We start from the raw sequence: 22073 nt of genomic DNA on the forward strand, positions 1-22073 counted from the left end.
TATATATAGATATATAGATATATATAGATATAGATATAGATATAGATATACTTTTTCCTCTGGAAATAAAAAATGACCAAGGCTATTTTTTTTTAAATAAAAAAAAAGTGACCATGTATAGTAATTTTTTTTTTTTTTGTAAAAATAAAGAAAACAAAACAAAACACGTATAGTAAGGCTTTTTAATTAATTTGTTTTTTAAAAATGACTGCAGCCAGGCAGCCAAAACACACACGAGAGACTGTTGGAAATAAATAATCCAATTTCCCATAAGGTGGAAATGACTTTTAAACAAACCCATTCAATGCTTTTACTTTAGTTTGTAGTTCTTTATTAAAATCATCTGCCCTCCTCCATCACCATCACGTGCGTGTGTGCGTGTGTGCATGACAACTGTGGAGCAAAACTTGCTTGCATTAGCTTGTACAGTGTTTGGCTGCAGGGTGGTTTCCAACTGAAGGCTCAAAGAGTTAATACCAGGGCATGCAGAAACTTTAGTGTATGTGTGTGTGTGCCTGTGTGTGCGTGTGTGTGTGTCTCCACGCTGATACATTTGGCTTCTTTTTCTATAGACATTGTAACAATCGTTTGGCATGAAACTTGCCCCGGCTGCCCCCCCCCCCCCCCCATCACACATCACATGATCTTTGTCAAGACGGAAAACAGTGTTTGTCTTTTGTCAAGGCGAGAGTTGCAAAATTCCAAGATGAATGTGAATATGTTCATAGTTTCCCCCAAAAAATACTTCTTACTGGAACTGTGCACCCCGAGTCATCATCATCTTGCAAAGAAGCCTGCTTGCTACATGGTGTCAAAGAGATCCTCGCGAGGCCCACAAGGGCGAGCGGGGGTCTTACGAGGTCTGGGACATAATAAACCAACATACAAGCATGTACACACGCGAGTGCACACACGCGCACACACGGGAGCGCTTAGAAAGCAGCGTGTCGGTGAAGTCACGCATAGGCCAAGAAGCAAAGAGAAAGAAGGCCCCTCTAGGTAGACAAACGCTCGCCAGCGCCGCTACAGTGACACGGTCATAAGACACTGGCGCATCCCTCCCCGCCGCCACACCGTCACTAAGTCGGAGCCTCTCCATGTTGGTTCACAGAGGCGACCGATGACAGTTAGATGGCGGTGTCTGTGAGCGCGGGACCGGCGGGGGGGCTCGGGGAGGCTGGGGTCCGGACGAGGACAAAAGACGCAGAGTCAAACTGAGAGCAGATAGGACTTAAATAGAGATATTAGATATTTAGAGCAACACATATTGCACACAGATTCTTCTTTTGAAAGCCACATAAGCAGAACACACCGTGGACAGAAGATAAACAAGACCAGCCAACACAAATGAACTTACTTTACCATTTGGGTTCCTCCAGATACCTCCGCCAAGGAAGAGGTGTCAACTATGTGAGGACACCATTTATCCCTTTTCTCAAACGCATCTTCTCATACGTGCCCCAGATGACGAAAGGCGGGGGTACGACCCGATCACCAGTCACATTCACACCCAGGTACAACAAAGACCACATTTGAGAGTTCTTTGGAAGCCGGCGTACCCAGCAAGCAAGGGGAAAACCAACAAAGTCCATAAAGCAAAGCCCGAGCCCAGATTCCAGCCCGGAACTACGAGGCGGAAGAGCTGAGCACTCAACCACAGCATTCTTTTTCCCAGACAATGTTCTCTGAAGTTGTACAATGTGATTGTTAAGGCCTTGGCGGAGGTCTGGGTTTGGCCATTTCAGAAACCGGAAGAGGGAAAAACAAGAAGATTGTTAACGCGACCCACTAGCACAAACACGGATAGATGACATGTTAGTAGGTATATAGAAGTAGATTTAGCTCGTTAGCGAAAAGGCAGATCGACTCTGAAATGTTTTTCAAAAAAACTAAAGTCTCTTCTGGTTGGTGTAAATAATGGCTCAGATGCAGTTTTAGGCAAGCTGAAAATGGGACGACCACGCTGGCACTCCGCTCGTGTCCACGAAAAGTCAACGGCGGCAGGATGGCAGCTAGCAGTTAGCGGCATGAATTCTTATTTGTTTCCGGAGTTTGGCTGCTGGTGTCAGCTCATTGGCAAGTAAAAAGTAAAAACGTATTTCCGAGGTGAGAGGTTTTTTTTGGAATGCACAACAGGTGGAGGTGCTGCTGTGCTGCTCGCACCCTGCTACGCTGCACATTTTCGCCAAAGCTAGCATCCAACATAGGCACTGTCTCTTTTGACATTAGAACGACGGTTAACCAATCCAAATCACACACACAGACACACGCACGCACGCACGCACGCACACACACGCACACACGCACGCACGCACACACACACGCACACGCGCACACGCACACACACACACACACACACGGAGTTAGCTACACTTGCACATTTCCCTGCAACGACCCATGGCCTGGGTCCAACATGTGTAGCACCAGTTTGCAAAAGAGACACTCGTTGCCATGCTGGATGCGATGCTAACCTTCAGATGGGAACATGTTTGGAAACTTTCCCAAGTGGTAGCTAGCGTTCATTTGCTTTAGGGCCAAGGGAATCATAGGGTTAGCTAAAGGGCTACATTTATGGATGGGGGTAGCTGTTTCTTGTTCTTGAGAAAAAAAAAAAACGCCTCATTGAGGTGAGCGTACTTGAAAGTTGATGCCACCATCAAGTGCGTGAACTGTCCACGATACATTCGGTCAATTGGAGTTAGCGGACGGGGCATCTGCTGCCGTTCTTGCGCTAGGTAGTCGGCGGAATGTTCCACGGGTCGTATGGCACAGTGCTTACATCGTATTCGACTCAATACATTTCTCGATATATAGATATACGTATATAGATCCACATTGACGACGACGACAACACGAATAACGCAAAGGCGTCGAAAAATTGAATGTATTGCTCTGGAAAGAAAAAACAAAAAGACATTGATCCGAGCGCATAAGCGTCTGTGTGCCCTTTCGTGTGCGTATGACGGCGTCGCAAAGGCGGTCGGTACAAATTGATGTGGAGTTTGGCACTCAGCTTTGCATTAGGCCAGCAGTCTGTCAGTCACAGTTGACTTACCCTGTTGTCAGGACTACAAAGACAAAAAAGCAGACACACACGAAGCGCAGCGAGAAGGAGGAAAGCTCGACAAAGTTCTTGAAGAATGACAACACAAACTCAAAACGGGACACGTCAGCCTCCTTTTTTTTTTTTTTTTTTATCGTTTGGGGGGGAGGTGCCCCCGCTGGGTGTCACAGTTCTGCGGGGATGTAAACAGTTCTTAAGGGAAAAGGGAAAGTGGGTCTTTGTCGAGAGAGGAGGAAAAAAACAAGCGTAGTGAGGAGCGCTACAGGCTTGCAGGAGCAGCGGGCATACCACAAAAGTTCCTGAGCCCTCAAAATTACTCGTCTGCTCCGACACCCAAAGCCCTTTGCTATCTGTAGCCAGGAAGTCACCAAAGGTTGATCGCCCCGCTTCCGATCACGTGAGAAGTTGGCTCCCATTTCCCTCCAAACGACTTGTTCAAAGTTGTGGTCGTTTTGTGCAGAGCCTTAGGAAAAAGGACTCGGAGTGGAGAGTGAGTGGGCAGCGATGGAGATACCCTCAGACCTCACTCTCCACGCTGGAGAAATGGGCCGAGCCCCTCCGGGAGCAGAGGGCCTTGGCTTTGAGGGGCACGTGAGGGGACTGAGGAAACCTTTGGGGCGGAGGAACCGAGCGCAGCCTCTGGTACTGCAATTTGGCACTGGCCGAAGCTACGGAGGAAGGCCGCGTGGCGCCCGGGATGGACGATACCACCGAGGGTGAGGACACAGAGGAGGAGGAGGATGTCAGTGGAGGAGCATGGATCGGGTGAGCAGAGGATGGAGGCGCTGGAAGCGCGGGGAGGGGGCTTGGCAAGTTGGGCATGAGGGCGGAAGGCGGGGAAGGAAGTCTCCCTCTCTCCGATCTTTGTGTCCGCTGCTGGATGCTCAGGCTGAGCTGGCTTCCACATTTGGAGGTGGGGTTCTGCGAGCGATCCGGCTTGGAGGACGACGACGAGTCGTGTTTGGGCTTTGAGGTGCTGCTGAAGCTCTGGCGGTGATGGTAAAGCTCTTCTTGGCTGCGTGAGGTGATGCCTGCCCACTTGGAAGAACGGACGTGCGGATGGTGTCCCGGTGAGAGGCAGGAAGAACAAGCAGCGGGTCCTCTCGTTTTGTCCTTGGACCGTCGCTTGGTCTTCTTCTCATCCTGGATGTGAAGCTTGTCCACCGACCAGTAGCGTCGAGGCGGGGGCGGCGCGAGCGGAGAGGGCGGGCGCCGTGAGCCCCATGCCCAAGCACTTTCCCCGGCCCCCCACCTCTCCCCTCGTTCCAGGAACAAGTCGTCCCTGCTGTTGACGCTCCCCGCTTTGTCCCTGGAGGGGTAGGTGCTAAAAAACCAGCCCCCTCCTCCAATCCCGCCCACTGCTGTGTCATCGTGATCATCCCAGTACCTCTCAAACTTGCCAAACTCGCCTGAAGAGCCCTCGTCGTCCGAATATATCCCCGCACCCTTATCCCGGTCTCCGTCCTCATCCGAGATGGTCCCGCCTTGCCTCTTGGCATACTCGCCTTTCCGTCGCTCTCGCTCAGACTCTTCGTCTTCCTCCAGATCAGACTCCCACGCATGGAAGGATAAACCTTCCTTAGGAGGAATCTCACCTCTCCCATTCCGACCCAGCAGTGGCTTTCTCTCTCCTTCAATTCCAACCACATCCCTGTCGGAGCTTTTGCTCTTTCTCCTTTTGGATCCGACGGGCAAGAGGGGCAGGAAGGCCGATGGGATGGTGTCAGAGGAGAGGTTCCCTGCCCAGAACTTGACAGATGCGGACGGCTTATTGCTGGAGGACTGATAGTGTTTGCTGTTCCTGCGCCTGTGCTGCCTCTCGGCCGCTCGGCTTTCCTTGCCATCCTCTCGCTCTTTTTCTTCTCTGGCCTTCCTCTCATCCTCGGCTGGAATGTTCCAACCATAGCTCCTGACAGAGCTCTCGCTCTTTTTGCCAAAGGACTCCCCTTTCAGGTGAAGGTACGACGGGTAGTCCGGCGTTCCCGGTTTGGCCTCCTCTCGCTTGTCAGGATCTCTTCCTTCCTGGTCTGACTTTTTTCTCTCCCTCTTCCTTAGCTTTTCATCTTTCTTTTTCTTCTTCTTGGCTTTGCGTCGCTTTCGCTCCCTTTCTCGCTCCCTTTCTTCGCGCTTCTTTTTTCTTCCCTTCTTCCTGCGCTTGTTCTCACGTTCCCGCTCTTTTCGCTCCCTTTTGTCTTCTCTAACACCTCTGGGGTTGGTTGTCCCCGAGCGACCCCTTTCTCTGTCACCCCATGATGCCCACCACTCTTGTAACTGCGCCAGCTGGCTGCTCCTGCGCTCTCGCCCATCGTCTCTCTGTGGGCGCGGCTTACGTGGCGGGACGGGCGGCGGTGGACTGCACGGCAGCGAGCGCGACGACATGCGACGGCAACGGATCTTCCGGCGCGAGCCCAGGAGGAGACTGGACTCTTCCGTCAGCAGATCCGAGTCATACTCGTCCTCCACTGTGAATTCCCGGTCTCCGGCACGATAGCGAAAGCTCAAGGAGGAGTTGTAGGAGCTGTCACTGGAGCAAGAAGAAGGAGAATCCGAGCGAGAGACCGAGGCGGAGGAGGACGAGGAGGACGAGGAAGACGTGGACGAGGACGACGATGACGAGGCGCTGGAGCAGGTAGAGTAGAACCGGCATGGTGACGAGGGAGTGGTTGGGGTATGCGTCGGGGAACAAAGCGGGACTGGCAGAGGAGGTAGGGGAGGAGCACGCCGCCCCCTCCTTCCCATGAGATCACCTGCTCCGTACCTGCCGCCTCCTCTTCTCCCCAGAGGCAGGATGTTCTCATACAGGGGGCCCCCGGAGCTCTTCCTCCTCGTCTGAGCAAGACTTCCACGCCGCCAGAAAGGGGGCCTCCGTGGCGAGGAAGGCAGCGGAGGCGGCGGCTTGCCGATTAAGGCTCCGGATCCTTTGGAAGGTGGCCTGGACATGCCGGCAGATTTGGGGCCTCTGGGATTACCTTTGGGAGTCTGCTGGCTGCCCCCGACCTGCTGGTCCGAGTTAGCTCCGAGCCCCTCCGGATCTATGGGACCGTAGTAGCGCTTGTACTCATCCAGCCCACTGTCACCCGCTCCTTGCAATTTCCAGTGTTGCCCCAGGTTCTGCTGGTACTGCTGCTGGGCCTGGAGTTCAGTGATGCCTCCCGCGATACCCCCGATACCCAGGCTGGCACTGCTGCTGCCACTCAGGACCTTCTCGGGCTTGGGCCGGTTCCAGCGATCTACCACGGCCAGTCTGCGGTCATGACGAGGCAGAAAGGTGGAGCAGGGCATGGGGCCTTCAAAGAGGGGGCTGTTTGAGGGTCCCAGCGCCATGGCTGAGTGTCCAGCAGGGGGCGGCGATCCTGGCAGCACGCTGGCGTACGTCTGACCCTGCGGCTGCTTTGGGATGTGCTTGGGCGCCGGCTGCTGCTGCTGTTGCGGCTGCACCATGGTGATGGCGGCGGTGTTGTTGACTGTGGCGGTCACCAAGTGTTGCTGGGCCACGGTGGGAACCGCGTGGTACTGCGGCAGAGAACTCTTCCCGCTTCCCGGTGCCGTCTCGTCCTCAAACTGACAGCAGCTGTACATTCCCTAGTGGAGACAGAAGCCAGACGAGAGCGTCAAACAGAGCCAGAAAGACCATCTCGCCCGCCGCTAAGTGCGCTGTGAAATTGAAACAGAGTGCGAGTCCCCGATTGGCTTCCACCGTGGAGACGTTCAAGCAAGCACGCGATACATGATGTTTTTATCTGCTGTTGCTGTGACGTGGAGATGGTCTTTTGGGAGGCCCGAAAACTCAAGCTACCAAGACATCGTGTGGACATTTGGGTCTAATTTTGGCTCGTAGCAGACATTTCTGGGCTCATACTTTTTGACAAACTTCGACTGGAAAGTTTTCGTCTTTGCTCGCAGCTTTAATCATTCTCAAAATGCCGCGGCTAATGAGGAGTGGCGCTTGCGCTTAGCTGGAGGATGACTTGAGTGTCACCTTCACCGAAAGGAAGCGCAGCTGTGCTGCACGCCGCTCACTTGACGGGCTCCGACTAATGAGGAACAAACGTATTTACATGAGCCAGAGCCCCTGAAGCCTCAGAGCACCAAAGCGGTTCATAAATCAGCAGCGATGAAGACACCGCAAGCGTCCGAGGGGAACATCCGTTTAAAGTTCAAGCTACTTTGCAGCAGATGGACGTGATGAATGTTCAAAAGCAAATCTGGCTTGAGGACAGACAGCAAGAGGAGGTCAGGACATGCTGCAACTGGTTTTGGCACGAATTGGGACGGAGATGAGAGCTTAGCACCAATTAGCTCCTTTCAAATTTGGTCTTTGACACACACAACCCAAAATAGACAGATGGTTGACCGTCGCATGAAGACAGATTGAGAGGTGTGTGCGCATGTGAGGTCTCACCCTGCTGAGCGCCAGCAGGAAGTCCATGCCGCCCGAGCGCTTGATGCAATGCCGCAGCTTCCAGTAGACCAGATGCTCCCAGGCAAAGACCAGCAGGCTGAGGCCCATGGCCACCAGCAGCATGTAGAAGACGCCCGCCATGTTGTCGATGTCCAGCTTGCTGCTCATCACCTGCGTCGCCAAGTACACACTTCACTACTGACCCCCGCAAGACCAAACTTTCAACATGTAATTAAAAATGGCAACGTCGTACCTCAATCTTGTCGTTGTGGCAAATTCCCGACAACCAAAGACGCTCCAACATGTCAATTTCGTCTACAAGACACACACAGAGAACATGAGCTCAGTCAAAGGACGTCCCGCCCTATTTCAACGCTAATTGATCTCGGTGTTAATAATCTTGCGTCAATTTTGGTCGCGCGAGACGATGTCCCGTACCGTCTCCCACCAGCTGCAAGAGCGCCAGGTCCAGCGGTCTCTTCCATCGGGAGTTCTTGTGGAGAGCGATGCCGTAGCCGGTGGTGGCAAACACTTTGCCGGAGCCGATGGTCATCACCTTGCCGAGACCAATGGGCACAAGATCAGAGCTCTGCGTGGCGTGCTCAAGCATTTTTATTTTTCCAGGGATGAACCATGATGGTGGCTTTGATGGTTGGCTGGGCTTTGGTCACTCAATTGGTTTGCTGCTCACCTTGCAGCCTTCGTCCTTCCTGGCCATGTAGTTGAGCACAGCAGCGTCGTAGATGAAAGCGTCCAGTTTACTGCAGCGACACACAAAACCATAAAGAAACAAACGTGGGTGAACAAACCCCGCCACTAAGATAGTCAGCCTTGCAGTTGCTCTTCAATTCTTCCCGGCGGCGGTGTTGACGACTCACCCCGTCTTCAGGTTGTCGATGGCTTCCTCCACACCCTTCTGGTTGTTGCGGATCATGTATTGGTGCATGTTGGGATAGTTGGAGCGGATGTTCTCCTCCGTGCTGCCATTGGGCACCGTGCCGAAGCGAAGGGGCGGGTACTGCTCGGTGGGCTGCTGGAACTGCACAAAAAAAACATTGGAATCGGCGGATCGTTTCGATGACGCTCGACTTTACCTTTTTGTCGGAGAGTCCCGACACAGTGTCGATGTACTCCTCCTGGATCATGAAGGCGGCCAGGTTGGCAGTGTAGGACGCCAAGAAGATGACGGCGAAGAAGGCCCACACCAGGACCTGCGGGGACGGCCGGGAGGGCTGAATTTCAAATCTGGACGGACGGCGGGTGGGCGGAGCTCGGCGGCATCCTGATTCCCGTCTATAAGTAGAAGATCTCGCGGACGAGGGAGAAGGTGAGGATGCACAGCAGGTAACCGATCAGGCTGATGTAGAGCCACGCCAAGAAGAGCAGCGGCGTGAACAGCACGCTCATTGTGACGTGAGCCGGCCAGAGCGGACCGACTCGGTTCGGCTCCGGGCCAGACGACATCACGGTGTGACACCATCCGTGTTACACAGAGTTGCATCATAGCCGAGTGATGTCACAGAGCGGGGCGGGGACCTGGCCCATCGTTCTCCATCTCACGACCAAATTGCAGAATGGATGTGGAATTCATTGACTGGCAGCCAGTCCAGGTTTTGGCGCAGAGGCTGCAGCTGAGCGCCACCAAAGTAATATTTGTCTGACGCGCAACAATCAAAAGTCGCCTGCTGTGACCTGCTTTTGGCCAAGTGCTCCATCTGATTGTTTAAATGCTCTCAAGCAAATGAGACCAGCCGGTTTCCCCCATGCTGGTCCTCATCAACGCCGCTGACTTGCCAGTTGAAAATCAGCGCAATCAACAAACTCAATGGGGAGTGGGTGGGGGGATACTGACCATGATTTTGCTGGTGGTTCCTCGCGGGTTCTCCACCGGCACAGAGTTGTTGAAGACCAGCGCCCACAGGAGCCAAACCGACTTGCCGATGGTGAACTTGGAGCCGCCCAACTCTGAGACAACAGAGGTCACCTGAGACAAGCGGCCTTAAAGAGCACACGGCTCCAGAAATGAAACATCCAGCACTCTTACTTTTGGCGCTCTGCAGACTGCGGTTGTAACCGACCGGGCTGAAGAACTCAAAGATGAAGACGGTGACGGCCACCACCGACAGACACATGACGAACATCATCACCCACACGGCCGGACTGTAGGGCTCTGCAACAACAAACAACAAGTCGGCACCGCGTGAGCAACGGGCCGCTTCAGGAAATGCGTGTGCATGTTTGCAAGAGGACTTCTCGAAGCAGAAATCCCTCAAGTTGTCGGAGAGATTTGTCCAACGGGGGAAGGATTCCGCTCGGCTCGAATCGGATCAAATGCCACTGTGGAGACGCAGCGGTAAGCCAGTCTGTGTGTGGGTGGGCGTGTGTGCGTGACAGTGACGCTCAGCAGGGATGAAGTCATAAAAAGCTTGGTAGTTACACTTGATTGACATTGGTGTTATCAGAGACGCTTGCCGTCTGGGAGATGACTTGTAAATATTGACCTCGCTTGATTTCATACAGTGTTATTTATTTAATTTACATTTTTATGATGAACGAGCCTCGTAAAATGACTCATTAGCAGTGATGTTTACACCAACTCAGTGATGGCTTTAATATTTATGATGTTCATTATCTAACAGAATGTAAAATTAGATTTTTTTTGTCAGATTGGTACCGTGACCTTTTTTTGATATGACATCATGGTGCTAGTGGGGTAGGATGCATTCGAACGAGAGGATCGTCACTCACCGAGAAAGGCGGACGGCGACACGGTGCCGTTGCTACGGGAAACCATCACGCTGATGCCCGTCTCCACGAAGGGTACGGAAAACTCCACGACCTCCGAGCGCTCCTCGTTGATGGTGAGCGAACCGATGGCCATGTCGGCTCTATCGGACACCACCTGCGGAAACCCCGAGCCTCAGATGGAGAACACGTGCGGTTAGACGGCTCCAACGGGCCAACCGACCTCGCCCACCATGCCGTTCCACTCGCCGTCGATGTTCTTGCCGTGGCGCCCGTTGGTGACCAGGTAGAGGTCGTAGGTGAAGCCAACGATCGTGGCCAGCCTCTTAAGGACGTCGATGCAGAAGCCTTTACAGCAATGCTTTGTGGGAGAGGCGCTGTCCGCCGGCAGGCTGCGAGCAAAAACCCATTTGGAGAGTCGGCCGGCCGGGAATGCGTGCCAAGGTTTCAATTTCTTTTCCAATATGTCCAGAGTTCTCAAGGTTGGCTTTTGACGCCCGTCCGAGAGTGTGTCCTGTCGCCTAGCGACAACACAAGGCCTGACTCGAGGACCCTGAAGGCAACTTCGAAAAAGACCACGGCAGGAAATGAAAGCGAATGGAGCGAAAATGCACTGCACATGTGAATTGAAAAGTGCAGATGCGTCCCCTCTTGGCCAATAAAATTGATGGAGGACAGACTTCTTATCTGCCATTGGCCCGCCAGGTCGCGTGCTGCCAGGAGGTAACTTATCTCAAACTTACCTGGAGTTGGGCGGCATACGGCAGGGCACCGAGTCACGAATGCAGGAGCTGGTCCCCGGGTCGGCGGGCTCCACGATGACGAAGGGTCTCTCTTCCAGCGTGACCACTCGCAGGTGCTGGGCATCGTCTAGTGGCTTGAGGAATGGGCCGTAGCGTGACCACGGGTGGTCGCGCAGATGCAGGTGGCCATTCTCCCACCAGCCCACCTGACACGCAAACACGCGCAACGCCGCGCCTTAGCCGAGCGTTAGCCCGCCCTCGTTTTAAGGGGGCGCGAAATGTGCGCCTGCGAGCCCGCCGGTGATGCAGCGGCAGTGGCACTGACCTCCTCCCAGCCGCGTCCGTTGTTGTACGAGATGACTTCCAGCAGCGGATTGGACAGGTAGCCGTCGTCGTTGAAGGAGTAGTCCCGCCCCCCGATGGAGATGTTGGTGAAGTACCTGCAACCCAAGTTCACCTTCATTGTTCCAAAATACGTCACGGACAATCTCTTTGAAGCGATTGTGCACACTAACAAACATGCAGTATTATGTACACACACACACACACACACACACACGTTAGTTTAAATGTTAGCACTATCTGCCCCCCCGGCTGCTTTGATCCTTCACTTCCACGTGACATGCACAGATGTGACTCGCGCCCGCCTTCGTTCAATTAGTGACAAGCACGCACCAGCAAGCGTGACGGGAACATTCGACTGTTTGACGTTTGCGCCGCGTGCGCTTCTTATTGCACTTGTAAATAAACCGGCTCCATATCCAGCATGAGCACGAGCGGCGGCCAGCGGGAAAGGTTGCCGTGGCAACGCGGCGGCCAGCGGATGCGGGAGGTGAGGGAGAAATTGGTGTGTCTGGTTTGTCACCTCGCTGGACTCTTTCATGTTCCTTGTTATGTTGAAACATTTTAGTGTCTCATCAAAGATTCAACTGCAAAATGGAGCTCGATTCTTGTCAGTCGCCGCGAGACATTTCTAATACCCCCGCTGTGTGTGTTACTGCGCCTGCGGTGTATGTTTCTGTATGCGCGTGTACAGTATGTGTGTTTCTCTGCATCAGCATGTGCACGTCTCCAAGCATCTAAATGAAAGTCTTCATCTGTGTGCGCCAGCATCTTCTGAGCCAAGATTTTGCATCACCATGACAACTTCAAAAGTCATAGAAACAAGCGAGCCACCCACCAAAAACACAGGCGACTGAGTGGCCGGTTGCTAGGCGACACGCCGACGTGTCATTAAACACGAGTGTGATGTTTTGTCAGAATGTACGAGAGCAGCTTCTCCGTGAGGTTACTAGGTGAAGCAGCACGCGGCTCACGGGCCGACGACTCTGGCGGGCGGCTGCCACTTCAGGCTACTACTACACCACTAACGCTAGACGAAGACGATGGTGCATTTCTTGGCGATTTTTGGATTGAAAACCACGAAAAAGACAAATTTGCCTCTTTTGCCTCACCTGATTCTGTCAGCCACCCGCTGCGTGCGGTTGCCGTCGCTCTGGCAGTTTCCGGTGTAGAGAGCCCGGCCGGCGGCGCCCAGGTCGCGCCGTAGCGCCGTGGCGCCGTGGGTCAGAACCGACACGCCCTTGGCGATGCGCCTGCAGGGGCCGACAGACGCATAGATGCCGTTTGTCTTCACGGAATGTATTTCTCACTCGTGTCGTTTTCAAAGCAAGCACCTGCGAGGCTCGTCTCTCCATCCCTGAGGTCGGATGGCGAACAAGGCCTTGGGCAGCCCCTCCAGACCCAGGCCGGATAGCGCCGGGCCCACGGCGAACCACATGTGACTGGGGCCCGCCTGGCCCGACGCCCAGGCCGCTCGGAACACAAGCTCCGCCTCCTCCAGGGAGCAGTACAGCAGGCGCACCTGCGGCACACAAACAGGGAGGTGGGGGGGACACACACTTAAAAGCGGCTTGCTTGCGAGAAAATGAATCCAAAATTGTTTGGGCACATTCATGTTACACGGCACCCGCAAAGGAAGATTTGTTTCAAATACTGAGAGGCGCCACGCCGAGCCGCCTTCGCTTGCTGCAAAACTAAATGACACTGGAGGGATTTGTTTGACTTCCAGTGACACTTGCAAGGATCACAATGCATCACACTCAAGCTCACTCCACTTGCTGGGAAATGAGAGCCATTTCAAATACGGAGACACCTGAAAGCACCGCGCTGCATTCAGGGACCACTAGGGACTGAAATGACGACTGGACTAAACAAATGAGAGCACCGCACTATTTTCAGGTTATCCTCATATCCACGAGACACGAATGCATCGCAATGCATTCAACTTCTATTTGCTGGAAAATGAGAGAATTCTTTCAGTGACGCTTGAAAGCACCGTGCTGCATTGGGGTGCCACTTGCTAATAAGTGAAATGACACAGAAGAGACTCGTTTAGAGTAAAGCGGCGCTCGAAAGCATCGTGACACATTCAGGGGTCACTTGCAACAAAATGAAATGACGCCGGAGAGATTTGAATCAAATACAGCAAGTTGACACGCGAGCGAACCGTGAGGCATTCTGGTTTCACTCAATAGACTGTAAAACTTTTTTTGTGATGCACTTGGCTCACATCAACAATGGGTCTGCTGCCATATTTTACAGGTTTTACTGTAAAAGAAAATGAAGATAGCACCTAGAAATATCTCAAACGCAAGCGGGTGTTGGTCTCAACTCAACGGCGTCCCTCAGGGATCCACCTTGGAGCCCTTAATTTTTATTTTTCATCTGCGCACGTGTCAGAGAGCCAGATGTTAGGTTAAAAAAGCGTTCCCAAACAAGTGTCAGGCAACATAAGGACAATTGAGGTTTTTGCACAATTCGCAATTCCATTTTCAAGCTCTCTCAAAACAGCCCGGCCGTCGCTCACCTGCGCCTCGTGGTCCTTGAGCACACGTTTGGCGCGGGCGCCACCGGGGTCATCTGTGATGTTGAGGACCACCACGCTTTTTCGCTCCCAGCCGATGAAGGAGCCGTCCGTCATGGCCTCCACCATGTCCAGGAAGTCCTCGTAACCGTGGTGGCGGGTAGTGACCACCGAGAATGACGTCCAGTCGTACTCCTCCAGCACCTCGAAGATCACCTCCAGCTGCAGCGCCGTCGAGCACGTGAACTGCAGGTAGATGGAGCCGCTCTCCTGCCGGGCCCACGGTTGACATGCTCACCAAAGCAAATATAAATGACGGCCACCTTCCATTGTGCTTTTCTCAAGGCCGACCTCCTGACTTCATTTCCTCCTCACTGCTCGATTGACATGGAAATGTCTGGCAGCGGGGCCGGAAATGAAGGGAGGCGTGCTCGGTACCTGCGGCTCTCGTCCCAGGCTCGCCCCTCCGCCCACCGCCAGCACGGGAACGCCGGTCTGGGCTGAGATGAACTCCAGCATGGGGGCCAGCGGGGCGCGGTTGGGGGGCGGCGGCCTCTCCTCCTCAAAAACCAAACCCTGACAAAGTACGCCGCAGAGACACGAGCTTATATCAGTCGCTCTTGGCAATGGATGAAGACGGTGTGCACAACGATTGGCCTGGTTGTTGGCCCGTATGTGGCCTTTAGCATTGTTAGCATAGCGCTAAGCAGCTGTTATATGGCAAGCGATGCGGCCGTTTGTTTTCTGAAAAGGTGTCACGGCGTTTTTTTTTAAATGACTTGTATTTGTCTTGTGACGAATTTAAGAATCATGCAAAGAGAAGAGACGACCCAGCCGTGTAAATAGACGCCGACGGCTCAGCGCTCCCCCGAGAGCACTTGATATGCAGATGAGCATCAAAGGCGACATGCAAATGAGATGTAATTTAATAACAAACGCCGTGTGAAAAGCTCTGCGGCGAGGATCACGACGTACGAGGACGACGGACGTCCGTGCGGGGTTACCACAGCCTCTTTTCGTCACGACGGCGGTGACACCCGTTATGTTGCTTCTCCCGCCACAGTGGCGTTGGTACCTGCAGCGGCGTGGTGGCGAGCAGCTCGCACAACTGCAGCAGGAGGCTCCCCGGGCTGCTCTCGTTGACCTTCAGGTAGATGACGGTGGCCTGCCCAGACGGCGTCATCACGATCTCGGCGACTAGCAGCGACACCGACGAAGCAGCGGCAAATGAGGACGCTACGGCCGCTGCCGGGGAACCCACGTCACTCACGCCCCTTTGGCCGCCGCCCGGGCCGCTCCCGAGTCCGGGCGCCGGCTCTCCGGCCCCCGCTGCCGCCGCCGTCTGCGGGAGCAGGGAGGATCCAGAGTGCACCACGGCGATGTTGACGCTACCCGAGTCCCTCTCTCTCTCCCGGGGCCGCAGCAGCAGGGGGGGCGAGGGCCGCGCGGGCCCCGTGCAGGCCAGGACAGCCAGCAACAGCGAGAGGCGAGAAGCTGGCCGCGGCGCCGCCATGGGGGACGGCCAGGGCCGGAGGGCCGCTTCTCGGGTTGGGGGGTACCGCCGCTCACCGGCTTTCACCCGCAGAGCTGACGAGAACCTGCAGGGGGTGGGGGGTCAAATGCAGCACAATTGTAAGTGGCAAACATGCGCCTTGGTGCAGGGAAGGTTTGGGAACTGCAGAAAAAAATCCGTATGAGAATCTGCTCGCTCTCTCACTCGCTCCAAAGGCTCAAAATCAAATCCATACGGCAAGAAAAGAAAAGATGGAGAGAATAAAGCTTGCCTCAATCGCTCTGACTTTTCTTCATGATTCAAACGGCTTGCCCGCCCGCCCGCAACCCAAGTCCGACTGGCCGAATTGGCGGAAGAGCAGCTTGATCTCAATTGCACATGCACAGTGATCAGCAAGGAGTTGGCACTTTGCCATTTGAATTTACACTCCATCAAACTCATTTTTGCCCTTTGACAGACTTATTCTTCTTTATACGACTTGACTTTGACAGTCCCTTCTTAAAATGTCCTCCTCTTCCTCCTCCATCATGTTGTTATTCTTTTTCTTTTTTTGGTCAGGCGCTAGAGCACGCACACAAATTGTGAGCCAACTCGTTATTGCCGAGAAACGAGCAGAAGGCCGCTCGATAGCGGGCGGCTGTAAACGGCGAGCAAGAGGCGGCGGCCATTAATAGGCTGTGTCGTTCGCTGCAGAATTGTGTGCGGAGGGGGCCAATTGCGACGTCCTGTCATTCATCAGCATGGCATCCATTAGCGCTCGCTAGCATGACGACAGCCACCCCGACTCATTTCAGGACTCGTGTTCTTTGCATCAGTCACATTTGATTGCCATATTCCATCTTTTTTATCTTACAGTTCCTCTTGTACGGCTTTATCATTCCTCTCATATTGGGCCTTTCTCAACTGTTAATTGTTTATCATGAATCGCTTTTTGAAAGTATTATTATTCCTGCTTGAATTTTAAATATTTGCACACCACCATAATCAGGGCTGATACCGGCAAAGAGAATGCCAAAAGATGTTAGCGACATTAGCATGCTAGTACCAAAGCAATCGTGAAAATAGCAATAACAACAACCAGCGCGACAAAGATGATAACGACAACGGCGGTAGCAAGAATCTCGTACGCTGTGATGGTAAGAATGGCAGCCATAGCAACAACGAGGACAAAGAGCTATGATGGAAAAGAGTTCAAAAGTGGGCAAGCCGGATGAGCTAAAGCTAGCGGCGGACGCGAGCGAGATTCGCCTGCCGAGACGAGAACTTGGCCCTTGCAGCGGTCCCGGAGGAAACTTTTTCTTAAGAGAATGAAAAAAGATGCGTGAGAAGAATATCACAAATGGACGGCGCTGTCACTGAATACTGAAATCAGACATCAGTCCGGCAATTTTCAAGCCTAGACACCTGGCGGCCCTGCCGTGAATTATTTAGCGTCATTATCCGAGGCCCGACCCCAGCCGGGCCGGTGCGCTCCGAAGCCGACTCGCAAGGTCGTTTGGCTAGCAAGGACGAGGCAGCGGCCCGCTCGGGAGAAGCCTGAAAACAGCGCGAGATGGACAGGGATGCCAGCTTTCAATATTTGGGAAATATTTTGCAGACACTCGCCGCTTTCTCTCACTCATGTCCCACCAACAAGCGTTGCCATGGCAACAGCCTCGGAAACTGCCGGAGGCATTTTTTTTCCTGTTTGTTCTTAAGAAGCAAAAAATGAAAATCAGCTGTCCTCAACTGAGCTCGCTTGGCCTGAAATTAGAAAGTCAAGACTGGCCGCTTGCTGCAAAAGTGTTTTTTCAAACTTTGAAACGTGGATCATCCATTAAATGTGAGGATGGTCTACATCAGGTATGGGCAAACTACGGCCCGCGGGCCACATCCGGCCCACGGGACCGTTTAATCCGGCCCGCCAACCCTAAATAAATTGTATTATTAAACTTTTTTTTTTTTTTTTCTCTCGGTCATTTTGCCTGCAATGACTGCGTTTCCCCAGTAGATGGGGAACCACTCGCCTGCGCATTTACTACCGGAAGCCGTGTCAGAAAGCTCGGTGCACACTCACAAGTGCGTGTACGTACTCAATATACGGAAATGGCGCACTCGCGCTCTATTTGTATCAGTGCCGAATTTAGAGCGTGGGCTGTGACGACAGCATTCTTGTAATTTGCGCGCCGAGCTTTCGGATACAGTTTTACGCTAAAGCCACCCACAAACCTTCCTCTGGAATCCTTCCATTAAAATGAGTCGCCCAAGGAAAAGCAAGGTGGACACTGAGTGCCGAGTGTTTAAAAAGAGTGGCCAATTTGGCTCGACGTACGCGACGTGACGTTCAGCCACATGAACATCAACATCAACCCGTCACAGATCTAGGTAAACGGACCAACACCTCGGGTCTCTCCTAAGAATTGCCACAACAAATTTTACTCCAGACTGACACACTAGCAAAAAAATGGAGACCAACAACACTGTTCCCACTGAAAATGAAGGGGAGGCTTTCAAGTTTGTTGTAAAAAAATGCATTTTGAATATGAGCTGTACAAATAGCAGGGATTGAAACTAGCGACCATTCTCATTTTCAAACAATGCAGGATGCTCAAGGACATTGATGCACCACCTGTTTGTGACTAATCTTAACCTGTAAAGTTCTTAAGGCTTACTTTAAGGAAGTGTTTCCCGTTTCCTCACCTCTGTTACCAGGTGTTTGTGAGTTAAAACTCTGCTCTGATTTTGAGATACCCCTCACCGTGTTGCCGTTTTGATTACTTTATTTGGATGTATGCTTTCACCGATTCTTCAAGATTATATATTTGGTCAGAATGTTTGCCGTTTGATGTGATCTCATAAGATAAACATACATCTTTCATTAATCTGACCTGCAGGCACTGAAGTGATGGAGACTGTTATTCATAATAACAGTGTCATATTTTATGAGAATCACTGATAGCAGTTTTTTAGGGATGTTTTTTTTTTTTTTAATGTTGTTAATAAATGCATTTGTTTTCAAAAAACTTTTTTTGAATATCCATGCGTTACTACCTACTAAAGGCCCAAATCTTTTATGCAATGACCTTTACAGGTCGTTTATATTACTTCACACAAACACTACATCCAACTGCTCCTGGTTCGGCCCCCGGTCAAAATTTAGAACCCAATTCGGCCCGCAAGTCAAAAAGTTTGCCCACCCCTGGTCTACATCGTAGATTAGCAGTTGTCTTGGATAGGTTTGGAGAGCAACTGATGAACGGAGGTTCTCTCCGTAATTTGCAAAACCATGCAAGAGCAAAACAATCCCTCTTCATCACTCATTCAACCGCCTTCATTTCCTGTTTGGGCTCCCTCAAGCTACACCTGGACGTTTCCTTTGCCCGCCTACATCAGATTGCACTCTACGTGCGTGTGCGCGCAAACGTTTAGGCTCATTCATCTCACTCCGCGCTGGCATCCATTCACAAAGGCTGATCGTGCGCAACGATAACAGCGGGAAAAAGGTAGTGGGCAAAGGGGGGGGGGGGGGAGATGAAGAGAAGGGGGGAGGCGTGAAAAAACACAGGCGAGCGGGCAGCAACCGATGATGAGGGGGAGAGGTGAGCAAAAAGAAGGCATCATGGAGATCCATGGAAGGGTGAGGAAGATGAGGCCAAATGGGAGGAAGATGAAGATGGGGGGGAGAGGAATTGAAGGGATGATGGCTCGAGGAAGAAGACGGGATTAAAGAGAAGCAAGGAAGACAAATGCACGAGGAGAAGAAGATCAAGGAAGAGATTGCGGCTGGAGGAGAAGAGGGAGACGGCGGCCGGGAGCAGCCAAAGAGGATCGGAGGAACCGTCACGGCAGTGCCTAAGGAAAGGACGCAAAGAATGGCGACCGAGGGCAGAAGAAAAAGTCAAACGTGTTGCTCGTCGGGCTGCGGCACAACACGAGTGGAGGAGGGAGGGAAAGATGGAGGGACGCAGCCTGACGGTAATTACGGGAGGTAATGAAGAAGAAGGGATGAGGAACGAACGAAAAACAAAGACAAAGAAAAACAAAATACAAAGAAATGGATCACATCAGAAAACAACTCAAGTGATCCACACAAAACAAAACGGTGAAAGCGTCGGTCGGCTTTGTCTCCGGCCTCGGCCCAATCCCGGCCGACTTTGGGCAAGAGAGCGGGGTGCGCCCCGGACCGGTCGCCGGTAATGTCAGAAAATCAAAGAGCGGGTCACCAGTCAGTCAGGGTGCGGCGGACAATCGATTGATCGTGGGCCGTCGATCGGGCCTCCGACGATCGCCTTCAGACGATTGACAGGGAACTCGACAATGGCCTTCGGAAGATCGACCGGGACCGGTCGCCAGTCAATGGCGATCAAACCGAGCGACAGAGCGGTCACCGGTTGGTGGTGAACAAACAACATACATTGTCATGTAGAGTCATGCCTCTCTTGCGTGAGGTTAACATGCTACGTGCTAACGGCTAACCAACCACTGTGCTGCCCCAAAGTGAGTGACAAAATGGAGCCCGTCAATATGAAAACGTAAACGGCAATGAGGCGAAGGCTTTGCATGGGGCTTCACTCGCAGATGGGCCTTCGGAGAATCGCTATCACAATCATCAGTTTGGGTATTTTTTTTCCCTCCCATGATGGAGGGGGGGGGGACCCTACTGCAGGAAGCTGGAAGGACATATGCGCAACAGCTACGATATGGTACGTGTGTGCGTGTGCATGTAGCGTGACGTGTGCTCGTGCGTGTTTTGACAAATGTCCCACGTGAGTGAGTCACACCTCTGGAACTTGGCAACACGCACGCGCGCACACATCAGTGACAGAAGGGTTAAAGATGCATCTAAGAGCGCATGAAGGGCAAAGCCGGCGTCAGGTGACGTGCGCGCATGTGCGTGTGCGCGCGTGTGCACGTACTCACAGTGCGCGTGAGGCTCTTGCTCTTGTCTTCCTCGTGGCGCTGCTCTCTCACTCCATCCTTCCGTCATTTCTCCGCCGGACATCCTTTGCTCGTCATCCCCGCGGAGGCGCCATGACGCACACGTATGTCCGCGGGCCCCGAGAGGAAGACGAGGTCCGCCGGTCTGGTCTGGGCCGGGCCGGGCTGGGCTGGGCTTTTGGGCTAGGCTACATGTTGCTGCCGCCGCTGCCGCCTGCGCGCGTGTTTGCGCTCGCCCATGCGCCTGCCCGCCTAGATGCTTGCGGGCTTAACATTCAGTATGTACCCAGGTCGCCTAGCAACGTCTCTCTCCCTTCCTCTCTCTCCGGCTGGGCCCCTCCCCTCGCTGCCCGCCCGCTACACGTGTTGAATGCAAAGTGAGTCGTCCAGGCTGCCACCGCTGCCTCGCCGCAGCTCTCTTCCTCGCGCGCGCGCACGCGCAGCCGCTGCCCAAAGTCAAGTATTCCAAGGCACCCATTTCATCCCTAAGCCGGGCCACTCGAACCCTACCAGGGAACCTTAACCCTGACTTGGAAACCTAAAGCTTGGTCCAAAGCCCAACTTGCTTTCTCGGAAATCATGCGTGGGGTTTCGGCACTTTCAAGCGAATGAGGCTTCAATTAGCGTAATGGCAGCGAGCGTGATGGAACGCTGGGAAAAGGAGCGCAATTAAACGCCAATAAAGACGCCATTAAGGGAGGAGGAGTCAGGAGTACTTTGAATGGGTTGCGATGATGCTTTAGGCATTCAATCATCTTCACGTCATCGCTTTGCGACTTTGAAATATGAATGATGCGCTCGTCCCGCTTAACGCCACAAGAGGGCGGCAAAGCCCCACATGGAGCGCCTCAACTCACCTGAAGGTTGCAGCGTGAGATGGCTTGAGGCTTGAGGCACCCATGTCTCACGGGCTTGTTTTGTTGTTTGAGAGCCCACAGGAGGAAATGCTCACCCTCGACTGGGCCATCGTCCATTTTATGCAACAAATTTTAACAAATGCATTTACCACATTATTGTGTTCCTCAAGAATAAAACAGCATCTTTGATGCTATTCATTTGAAACAACTACAAAAAATGTAAAGTATCTCAGCAGTACCTGGAGGGGTTAAACTTTTCTACAATCCTGGAGACTCCAAGTGCACAATAGAATGTATATAAAGCTAAAAAAGTGCATTTTGCATGATATGTCTACTTTTTTTTTCTTCAGTTTTAAACTTTTGTTCAAGTGACAACCATTATAACCAAGAAGAAACTCGAGGACCCACTGCTTTGGCGGAATATTTTATTTTGCACTGAAAGAGCATAGACCCATACAGGCCTCCCACAATGCACGCGTGTGCGTGCCGGCTAATGACAAAACGATGAGAGCTCGCTGCCGATTGGCTCATTGGCATGCGGCAGCTGACATTTTCTCGCTCAGGTGGCTGACATCAAGGTTAATATGTGGACCACGCACCAAAGACTAGCTGCAATATGCACACTCACGTACACAAAAACTCAGCTAAATCATTCTCTCTCACGCAGACGCAGGAACACACGCACTCGAATATCTGGCCCCGATTATATATTCCCTTGCATTGATTTCTAATCATTCAAATGTTATTGATGTGCTTTCTGCCGCATGAGGTTCTCACCGCAGCCACCGGAGGGCGCTGCAGCCACTGCAAATTTAATAAAGTAAAATTAAAATCACTCATTCTGTAAGGAAATATGCTTTGGTTTATTTGCAATGACAGATTGAATCTACGCAACTTTTAATCGTGTTTACCGAATTCCGAAAGAAGACACTTTAAATTCCAAATAAAAAACATTTACACCCCTCA

General features: G+C 52.5%; 1 protein-coding gene across 2 annotated transcripts; it reads right to left on the reverse strand.

Annotated features, from left to right (window-relative positions):
* Positions 1-99: 99 nt before the first annotated feature.
* On the reverse strand, positions 100-20616 carry grin2da (glutamate receptor, ionotropic, N-methyl D-aspartate 2D, a). Of its 2 annotated transcripts, XM_049750765.2 has the most exons (19): positions 20233-20616; positions 14896-15418; positions 14259-14396; positions 13824-14090; positions 12631-12818; positions 12409-12549; positions 11280-11394; positions 10955-11160; positions 10435-10603; positions 10215-10368; positions 9511-9636; positions 9319-9431; positions 8561-8677; positions 8345-8505; positions 8158-8227; positions 7905-8022; positions 7720-7781; positions 7467-7637; positions 100-6646 (listed from the first exon to the last, which is right to left on the reverse strand). In XM_049750765.2, exons 2-19 carry the CDS (start codon positions 15331-15333, stop codon positions 3581-3583), a joined length of 5820 nt encoding a protein of 1939 aa, XP_049606722.1. In that variant the 5' UTR covers positions 15334-15418; positions 20233-20616; the 3' UTR covers positions 100-3580. The 2 variants fall into 2 exon arrangements, with proteins under 2 accessions (XP_049606722.1, XP_049606723.1); XM_049750766.1 differs by lacking the exon at positions 20233-20616 and having other exon boundaries at positions 14796-15047.
* Positions 20617-22073: the final 1457 nt, after the last annotated feature.

This window comes from Syngnathus scovelli, chromosome 19 (assembly GCF_024217435.2).
Source record: "Syngnathus scovelli strain Florida chromosome 19, RoL_Ssco_1.2, whole genome shotgun sequence".
Lineage (NCBI taxonomy): Eukaryota > Metazoa > Chordata > Actinopteri > Syngnathiformes > Syngnathidae > Syngnathus > Syngnathus scovelli.